Below are 10,786 nucleotides of genomic sequence, written 5' to 3' on the forward strand. Positions count from 1 at the left end.
CCTGGGTGACTTTGCAAGTTCTGTTTCAGAGCGGAGTGGGGAAAGGTGGCATCGAGAGCCTGAATAGAGAGATTCAAAGGCAAGAACTTTGGTAAGAAGTCAGTCAATAGCTAAGTGGACAGTGTTCAGGTGGTGGCCCAATTTGATAAGCTCCTGCCCAAGTGGTCTGGAGCACAGGATAGACTTTTGGATCTCATCAGGAGTATCCAAAGGGCTCAAAATATCAACTTGGAAGAGAAATGTCCAGAACAGGGTTCAAGATGGTTCAAGAGGCATCAGGTTCTCTGGTGCCAGGCTCAGGGAAGAAGACTCTACAGTGAGGGATGGAAGTCTGGTGAGACAGTGGCCCCACACACAGTTCTGGACCTGACTGTGCCTTCTCAGATCTAGATGCTTCTTTTTTCTTTTCTTTTTTTTTTTGATTCTTGGGTCACTCCTGGTTGTGTTCAGGGCTGACTCCTGACTCCCGACTCTGTGCTCAGCAATTATTTCTGGTGGTGCTCAGGGAACCCTCACTAGTGCTAGAGACTGAAATCAACTTGGCAGCTTGCAAAGAAAGTACATTACTTGCTGGACTATTTCTTTAGCACTCTGGATGCTTTTCAAAGTCATAGCTCCCTGGGTCCCCCTCAAAGAATCCCAGTCCCAGAAAATTCCATCGGCTTTGCATGGAGCTTAGTCCCATTATCAGATGTCTTCTCTGGTGACTAGGGCATACCACCATCTCCTGTTTAGTCCAAGCTTAGACTTCGAAATAGTGTGGGAAGCACATGGAGATTATTGGGACTCTTGGGGAAAAGCATTCATGGCTGTAAAATCTGAAACAATTGGCCTCTAAAAAATGATGCTCAGAAGTTTTACCAATGAAATCTTTTTTTTTTTTTTTTGGGGCCACACTGGGCAGTGCTCAGGGCTTACTCCTGGCTGTCTGCTCAGAAATAGCTCCTGGCAGGCACGGGGGACCATATGGGACACCGGGATTTGAACCAACCACCTTTGGATCAGCTGCTTGCAAGGCAAACGCCGCTCTGCTATCTCTCCGGACCAATGAAATCTTGATAAACTCTATAGATCTACAGCTCTATAGATCCCTGAAGGAAGGCTGCATGAAAACATCACTTGGTACTAGAAATACTTTATTATGGTAGTACAGATAGTCTTGTACACACATGATGCTGAATTGCTCTCACTTTACTGGAATTTCAGGAGGTTGCTTCCAAAGAATGAAAAGAAACACAAACATGGCAGATATCTCCCAGGGGCACTTGTTCCAGGAGCCCATGGGAACACTTCGCCTCATGCTACATTTCAGTATGTTCCAGGCAGAAGTGGCTTTTCAGCCCAAACATTTCTCCCTATGGGAGAATGGCATTTAAATGGATTATATGCCATTCCCAGGATCTTTCAGTGATAAAGAGAACTCCTGTTCCACCCATAAGAAGGGGACTTAAAGCTAGCTTTTTAGAGTCATGCTGGAAACAGTGAGAGCTCTAGAGGTAGGTATGGAATACAAAAGGTCCATTAGCATCATAGTTTCTGGGTCATATATGGAGAACGGTCATGTTCTGGCCTAAATATGCAAAGCTTTGGAGTGCAAGTCTGGGCTTATCTGTTGCCATTGGACAACATTGGACAAAGAAGCTCGAAGAAGCTGGTAGAGGTGAGGTAGGGAAGGAAGACAAAGAGAAATATAGAACAAAAGAGTGGGAGAGAGGGTGAAGAAAGAGATAGACAGGGGTACACCGGACTCACAGGGTGGGAGGGAGAGAGACTGAGAAAGGATGTGTTCATGTATGAGTACACACTTGCACATGGACTCCTGCCAACATTCTGTTTGCTGCCAGGCCTCCAGATTCTGGAACGTTCAGTCCTTTGAACTCTCCCTGCATCATTTTGGAAGTCATCTCTTGGGGTAAATGTCTCTTGTAAAGGAACCTGGGTCCTCATTTTCTTCAGAACAGGCAGCAGAGAGAGAGAGGCTCCACAGGGTGAGGCAGGCATGGTCAAAGAGTGTGTGGGGCAGCTGTCCCTGCGATGTCCAGGTGTCTGTTTCGGGGTCGTAGCATTCAAAGGCAGCTGAATCTTCTATGCGGCAGTCCGTGGTGAGCCGGCGGCCACCAGTCACATACAACTTGTTCCTCAGCACTGTGGCCCCGTGATGCATCCTCCTGTCCTTCATGTCAGCATACTTGGCAAACTTGTTGGACTGAGGGTCATAAGCAAGCATCCTTCTGGTGTAACCTGCAAGTCAATGGTAAGGGGTATGCTCAACAGGCTCCATATGGCTCAGGTTGCAGAGTGGGCTCAGTGGATCTAAGGGGACTCATGGGGACTCAGGGAGGTTCAGAGGGATCATGGGGTTCAGGGGTCTCAGTGAGGCAGGGCACCAGATGTCCTACTGTTCCCTTATTGATTGGGTTGTGCCCAAATGCATCAAGGGAAATATTGATCAACTGACCCACCTTGCTTGAAGCAGAGTTTGGGTCTGGGCTCAGATATTTTGGGGTATGGACTCTGTCTCTTGTGCCCTGCCTTCGGGTTGAGATCATGCAGCAGTCCTTCTTGGATTTGAGCAGGCTCCCAGACTTTTATATCTTCCTTAGAGGCCCACTGATGAGGTTTAGGGACTCAGACTGGAGCCTTTCAGGTCCTGACTTTTTGCAGTTGAGGCAGAGAGAGAAGTCATTGACCCAAGACTGTATAATCAGTGAGGGCCAGTGTCAGGATCTATACCCAGATTTCTCTCACCTTAAACCCAGCCCTCCTTTCTCCCCAGCACCCTTCACTGCCAATAAGGAGAAATGAAGCACAAGTGATTAATAGTATCAACAATGGCAAACAAGGTCTGATAGTTTGCCCTGGATCTGGGCTAGCACTCTGTGCCTCTAATACATGAGCATATTTTATAATTAAAACTCTGGAAAACAAGTATTGTTTCATCCATATTTACAGATAGAGACAAGGAGAAAATTCTGGAAGAGAAAAGAACTTTGTCGAGTCATCTTCACGCCAGCGGTTGGATGAATGTGCTTTTAAAACAACCGTCTCATTAGAACAACATCTGACTGTGAGGGACTGTTTTTCCATGGCCGATGCCAAGTTTGTGTCCAGCCTCATGATCCTCTGTTCAAACTCACCTCCCACGATGACTATCCGCTCCCCTAGCACCACTGCGGGGGCACACACGTTCTTGATCATTCTTGTCTCCATTTTAAACCAAGTATTTCTGGAAAGGTGATAAACCTGCAGGAGAAACAGAATCACAATATTGTATGTTAAAGGGATTGGTATTTTTTTTTTAAGATTTATAAGTCATAAAGAAGAAGGATTTCTCTCTTTCATGTTTCCCAGTCTTAAGAATGGAGGCTATTACTCTCAATTCCCAAACTCTAAGTAAAGAACAAAGACTATTCGTAGAAATGGGTCTCTATGAGCTCAGTCATTGTGTCTAGAGAATAAACTATGGGTCTGCAGGAATTCCTTGTTTGGAATGGTTTTCTCTCTTAGTGAGAAAGGTATTCATAAAAACCTATGATTTTTTCAATCATTTCCATTGCTGGCTCATGTTTAAAATTCTAAATAGAACCAAGAAGATTCTCAAGACAAGAATAAATTTAAATTTGGGGCTATATGAAGAAGAAGGCTTGTTTTTATTTTGGGACCACATCCAGGATTATTCAAGATTTACTGCTGGCTCTGTGCCCAGGGATCTACCTGATGGGACTCTGGGGGGCCACAGAAGGTACCGGGGCTCCAACTGGGTTGCACATGAGCATGGCAAGCACCTTACCTGATGTACTATCTCTCTAGTCCTCCTGCTAAAAAATGCTTTTGAACAGCTTATATCTATAAGTCATCAGAATGATAGAAAAGTAGGAAGATAAGAAGGAAGACAAAGAGGCCAGATTTCATTTGCTCTGTGCTCTCAATCAGAAGAGTATATTGTGATTCTAAGAAATGTGCTCCTGGTAATCTCCTCAGTTTAGAATTCAAATATTAATTGCAAATGAATTTGGCAAAATTTGGCAAAAGTCTCACCTGAGAGCTATAGAATGTGCATTGTATAAGAAAAGAATGAACAAAAAATTAAGTTGCAGGAGAAAATGGCACAGTATTCTTTGCTGGCAATTCTTTCTGCATGAAATATAGTTTCTAGCATTCATAAAATTGGATCATTTTGTCAAATTTGAACCGGATCATTATTCTATGGAATATTATTTTTATTTTATTTTTTTCATATTTTTTCATATTTTTTTCATATTAGACATCTGAAGCTCAGAGCTTGGAATGTAGCTCCGTGTTATAACTCATGCCTTGTTTGTATGAAGCTTAGACTTCCACCCCTGTTCATGAAATTAAAAGAAGTCAACAGGTGGGCCAGAGCAATAGCACAATAAGTAGAGCATTTGTCAGGCATGCGACCGACGTGAGTTCAATCACTGGCATACCATATGGTCCACTGAGCCTGCCAGGAATGACTTCTGAGTGGAGTCACGAGTGACTCGTGAGCACCACTGGGTTTGGCCCAAAAACAAAACAAAAAAGCCAACAGATGAGATCACTGAGATTCAGAGAGGGCAAGTGACATGCCCAAGACACATAGCTTTGGGCGAATGGAAAAGTAGGGCTGCGCCCAGAGTCCATTGAGAACACTTTCAAGGAGCTGTGTATGTCCTATGATACAACCTTCCTTGATGCAGGTTTTTGAGACTCAGCGTATCTTGAGGTCTCTCAGATTTTTAATTCTTATTAGCTAGTACTAATATCAGCCTAGCCTCCTGTGAGCATCTGAAAAATATATAGGTGCCACTGTTTGGAAAATGGGGTCCTGGAAGGAGAAGCAAACATGGGGAGCATTTTCCATGAGTTAATAGTCACCTCCAGGCCTTCTGTTATGCATCAGCTTTGGGTATGGCTTCAAAAATAGATGAAACGTTTGCTTATAATACCCGTAGAGAGGCCAGGGCAAGGATAATAAAGGCAATGCTTTGACTAGTGGAGGAAATGATGCTTTGTTATGTTAAAGGATTTGCTGAATGCCATGCAGAAAGACAAGCAGCCAGAAGACTAGGTAGAAAGGTGTACTTATACATAGACTTTGCACCATAACTCCCATGCTAGAGAGATTTTAAAAGAATGCATATAAACAGTCCATCCTCTGAACGAAACTCTGAGTTTAGGACTGAAAAATCAACCCACCCAAGTATTCCACATAAGCTATGTCTGATTGAATAAAATTTACACTTTAAAATTAATACTAAGCAGAGAAGCAAAGCTTTCAGAGGGAATACTTTTCTCCTCTCATCGCTGATGTGTACAGGAGTTGCTCAAATGTAGTATTTTTTTTTAAATTTTGAAAGCATCTTGTTTGATTATATTAAGCATACAAGATTTTCAAAATAAGTTTTGTGCTTATTTTTTGGAAGTCTGTAACAATTTTGCAGTGTGAAATCATCCACACATTTGTTGACTTGATTTTGAAACTGGCTTCAGAAAAGAGAGCCTGTAGCTGTCTATAGAAGCACTTTAGGCCATCTGCATTGTGTGGCCAGAGTGTGCTGGGGCTGAAAAACAAGTCTTTCTTGGCTCAGGTATCAGAGTAGGGTTTAGATCAAACTCTGAACCTACCTGGATGGTCAGGGAGAAGCTGAAAGTATGGACTAGAGAAGTGAAGGCAAACAACATAAAAAGTAAACGAACCAGCCATGTTTCTTCATCTCTATAGATAACTAGCCTCACCCAATGCCCTCCTCATCCTCCTCTCCTGTACACCCAAAGTTTCCCATCTTCTCTCTTTTGTTTATATAGATCCTCTCACATCCCTTCTCCACAAAGCATCCAAAAGGAACATTTATTAAACATTTTTTTTACTACACCCAGTAGTGCTCAAGTTTTGTGCTCATGGGCTGTACACGGCAGTGCTTGGGGGACTACTTGCGAAACTGGGATTTGAACCAGTGTCCTGGTCACAGCTCCATGCTAGGCAAGTACCTTAACTTTCGTCTAACCATTGTCTAACCATACTGATGACTTCACCTAGTCTTCCTGATACTCTCTCATGATATCTCGATATTTATAGGCCATAATTCCAATTCCTTGACAAGGTCTAGAGCATCCTGTCCTATCATTCACATATCCCAAGAATTTTCTAGACCTCAAATGAAGATGAGAAGCAGCGGGGTTAAGGGGGTAGACTAAGATGCACCATTTTTCTTTTCCTTGCTCCAACTTGTGCTTATATCAACAGGAATTAGTTCTGCCAGGAAGTGAGCTATGATGTTTTGTGTTTCAGGGTCTTTGATCTTGTTTACCCTAAGAGATAGCACACCTTCCTCCATCACTGACTCTGACACCTGCCTCAGAGGGTGGACTCACGTGCTCAGGGAGATTTGCAGACATCCGTGCACATGCCAGAACCTTCTATCCAACCCAGGATTCTCTGTTCCTCTCACTCTTTATCTTCATTGCCTTCTCTCTTCTCCCACCTTTCTGCTCAATTCAGCTCCAACCAATCCCACAGAGATCCCCTCAAAATCTCTTTACTAATTCTAGTGTGGCGTGACCACCTCAAATCCTCAGGGTACTCTCTATTCAGCTGCTTCTTTCTGTTGTTTTATAAGCTCCATGAAGCGCAAGTGTCATTAATGGCTCCTGCCTTTGTTCTCAAGGCCTTTACTGCTGTTCTGACAAACATGGCAAGTCTCATGTCCCTTTGGTTATTTATTCAAGTTCTTATTTTCCTTTAGTAAACTGCAGAAATTCAAAATTACATCAGGTTTCTATGATAAGATTTTGGTTTGCATTAATTTTACTTCACAGAGGTCTTGTTAATAAAATGAGCATCTATATTTCATTTAAAACAGGGAATCCCTGGGTCAGGGACACAAGTCAGTGGTAAAGTGAATGTGTGAAGCCTCGAGTTAACTCCCTGGAACCAGATTTAAAAGAAGACAGGAATTCCTCAATTTTGTTGTGTCTAAAAAAATCAGTTGGAGATTGATGCATATCAAGATCAAGATCATACATTAAGATTTAATCCAACAGGTCTTTGGTCACAACTGTGTATCAAACCTTGGCAATCATCTTTTATGGTCTTATGACATAGGCAGAAGCACCTACCGAATCCCTCTAGGCCCTCACTACTTGATGTTCTATTTTGAACATGTATTTAAAGGCTGTTTTCCTTAGCTAACAATCAGCTCTACTGGACAAGGATTATGTCTAATATGACTTTGTATTATAGTAGCCTTCTACAAAAGTATCTGTAAGTGGACAAAGTCTTGATAAAATTTCCTTTCTAGGCCCCATAACAGAGCCTTTCTCCCTAACCTGGGGAGTGCTGGGAGGCTTGGCAGGCCCCCTGCTGTCCTTGTCTTTATTCCCCTGACTCCAGGCCTTCCCTGAGTGCCAGCTCAGATGGCCAGAATTGGGTTCAGGTGGACTATTAGTGGTCCTCAGGTTCCCCCCTCCTTCCGTACTCCAGGGGGGAGGTGCATGGGGAGAAGGGCGGGCAGACATCTGGCTTCCGATTTCGTCCTTGATTCTGGAGGCCAGCTCTTGCCAGGTATAGGGTTTTTCTCCCCTGGACTTTAGTCTTTCCCTGGGCACCGGTCTAGGTGGACTCTATAGGGGTCAACAGGCTTTCCCCCTATCTCTCCCTACACTAATGGGGATGCGCTCTGGAAGGAGGGCAGGCTGTTCTAGCACTGGTTTAAATTGGGACAGTCAGTGGAAATTTTTTCTCTTTGTTTTCATATTGATAGTATTGTGTGCATATATTCTATATATCCATAATATCCATCTTGTATTGGGACCTTGATACTGCCCTACAAAGCTCATTTCTAATATTTTACTGCCTCTGTCCCAACCCTTACTCCCCCCCCCCATCCTCCCATGTAGGTGCAGCTAATGACATGAAGCTCACCACATAGAGTGATAAGTGCAGTTAGAGAAATAACTACACTGAAAACTATCCTAACAATGTGAATGAATGAGGGAAAAAGAAAGCCTGTCTCGAGTACAGGTGTGGGTGGGGTGGGGAGGAGGTAGATCTGGGAAATTGGTGGTGGGAATCCTGCACTGGTGAAGGGGGTGTTCTTTACATGACTTAGATGCCCTTATGAGTGTATTTGTGTGTATTCTGCCTACACATCTGTAGGCATGCTCATATGTACATATCCATGTGTATGATGGTATACATGTATAGATTGCATACATGTATGTTAGTATTTATGCCCTTATGAGTGTCTTTGTGTGTATTGTGCCTACACATCTGTAGGCATGCTAATATGTGCATGTATGTAGTCCATACATTCATGTAAGTATATATGCTTTTATTAGTGCATTTGCATGTATGTATACACATAAGCTTGTGAGCATAGGACATAAACACACATGCTTACGTGACAGGGAGGGACCAGTCTATTACCTGGATAAGGCGCACAGGGTTCTGCATGACGTCCTCCCCCCCAAAGAGGTAGAGCCTTTGGTCTTTCACTGCGACAGCAGGATGGAGAACCCCAACGGGCATGCTGGCCATCCTCTCCCAGACGTTGCTCATGCTGTCGTACCGCTCCATGGAGTCCAGGACCTCCTGCCCCTCTCCAATGCCCCCGATGGCAAAGATGAAGTTCTTGTGGGCCGTGCCCCGGTGAGAGTAGCGGGCGGCAAGCATGGGCTGCCCCAAACTCCACTGGTTGAGTTTCAGGGAAAAGACGTGGACTATGCGACTGGGCACACGTGTCCCTGCATTCACCTCCAGGCCTCCTAGCACATAGATGCTACGGTGCAGGCCCACAGCAGAAGCCTTGTAGAGCCGAACTGGGAGTTTAGCCAGGCCTTGCCACTGGCCCATGTGTGGGTCGAACCTCAGAACATCGCGGGTGGTCTGCTGGCTGTCTTTCCTCCCTCCCACAAGGATGAGGCACTCTTGGTAGGCATGTCTTGGGGGGACATGCCCAGGACCCCCCCGGAGGGTGCAGGGGCCATGCAGAGAGAACACCTGCCTCCTGGCAGCCTCCAGGATGGCCCGGCAGGAGGGTGAGGCCTGCAGCAGGGCCTGATTGGCGATGAAGTGATGGAAGAAGGCCGGGTGGATGTACTGCAGCCTTACTTGGCCCAGCAGCTCCTGCATGTGCTGCCTGCGGCCTAGGAGGTCATGCTGGAGCCAGGCCATGAAGGCCTCGAACACTTTCTCCTCCTCGGCACACAGTGCATCATCCCCCAGATAGTCTCTCAGCTCAGCCATGCGAAGCTCCTTGAGGTCGGCCGAAGTGGCTACTTGGGGGAAATGAGTCAAGGCCATCTCCCTGGCCTTCTGGCGGAGACTGTCACAGCTGAAGGTTTCTGAGAGTCGCAGCATGCCCAGGCAGTTGCTGGGACTCAACTGGGCCTGCAAGTACCCAGAGCAGGCCTCGAACAACTTGAGGTACTGCAGCAGTGAAGCTGCTTCCATCAGGGCCAGCACGTTGTGGGCTGTGATATGGGCCTCCCCGGTATAGACATACAGGACGATCTGGTCCAGGGAGGCCGGCTCCAGGCCATGCAAATGCACCTTGGCCTCGCCACGCTCCCTGAAGCTGCCACAAAACATGGCCCTGAAGTAGGGGCTACTGCAGGCTAACACGTTCCGGTGGCAAGGCAGCTCGGTGGCACCCGCGCAGACTGTCACGTCTGTCAGGAGCTCCTTCTGCCGCAAGCTGTTGAGCTGCTTCAGTAAGTCAGAGGAGAAATTCTGGTCTTTGAAGAGCAACCCATCCGTGGACCTCATGTCCATTCTGACAGGGGGAGGAGACCCCAGAGGGGGCAGTGGTGGAGAGTCTGCACAAGGCTCCAAGATTGCACACTGCTTTCCAAGAATACCACTTGGGGGAAACTCCCTCCACCCCAGTCTGCAGAGTTGGCACCTTTCTTTTGGGTTATGTATGATTGCTCTCTCTGGTAGCAGGTAAAGACACCTTCACATAAAGGAGAACAACAAATCGAGCAAGACCAGAGATGCTAGAAGGAACTGGATGGTCAGGGAAATGGGAACCTGAAACCAGACAGCTGGCAAGGGGCCTTGGGTGGAAATGGGTGTGTCTTTCTCCAGATTCTAGGTATAGCTGTGATTTAATAAACTTCTCTAAGTCTCTTTTGAAGTATTAATCATCCATCCCCAAGTTGTCAATCTGGGGGTGTGGCCCTCTGGTCCTCAGCCAGAAATGAAGGATAAAAAAGGGGCCCTTGCAAGGATTTAAAACAAAACAAAAGGCAAAACAAAGTACTTGACTCTACCGAGTTGGGTTTTGTTTTAAAGTTGGGGTAAATAGAAAGTAGAGAGCAAACAATTCCCCAGAAAGGGCTCATCGGGTGATCTCTGGTCAGCTCCCCGCAGAAGGATGAGGGGATAGGATGTGTATTTACCTTGTTCTGTGGACACCCACGAATGCCTGGTCCGGCTCTGTCTCTGCAGAGTCCCCACCTCTAGTTCTGGGAGAAACTGTAAACCCCAGCCTCTCCTTCATTCAGTTGGCAACAGGTTTGTCCTGGATTTGTTTATGCTGAAGGCGCTGTCACAGTTTTCTAGAGGTTTGTGAAAGAACCGCTGGGCAGGGAGACAGCGTATACATTCCAGAGCTAAGAATAGTTGTGTATGTACTTTCCACTGCTGTGACATGTGACTTTCCAGTTGCCTTTCGCAGCAACCCGAGGCCCTGCAGGGCAAGGCAGGCGCATGCCCAGACGGTGTGTTTCCCTGGCTAGTGTGTTTACATCGGCAGAAATAGATTTGGCAAAGGACTTCTTT

At 45.8% G+C, this 10,786-nt stretch overlaps 1 protein-coding gene across 1 annotated transcript; it reads right to left on the bottom strand.

Annotated features, from left to right (window-relative positions):
- Positions 1–1,892: 1,892 nt before the first annotated feature.
- Positions 1,893–9,775, bottom strand: KLHL38 (kelch like family member 38). The gene is made up of 3 exons (XM_049765710.1): positions 8,429–9,775; positions 3,138–3,243; positions 1,893–2,241 (listed from the first exon to the last, which is right to left on the bottom strand). The coding sequence occupies exons 1-3, from the start codon at positions 9,773–9,775 to the stop codon at positions 1,901–1,903; spliced, it is 1,794 nt and encodes a 597-aa protein (XP_049621667.1). The 3' UTR covers positions 1,893–1,900.
- Between the last annotated feature and the right edge of the window lie 1,011 nt (positions 9,776–10,786).

The sequence above is a fragment of the Suncus etruscus genome, chromosome 19 (assembly GCF_024139225.1).
Source record: "Suncus etruscus isolate mSunEtr1 chromosome 19, mSunEtr1.pri.cur, whole genome shotgun sequence".
Classification (NCBI taxonomy): Eukaryota; Metazoa; Chordata; class Mammalia; order Eulipotyphla; family Soricidae; genus Suncus; species Suncus etruscus.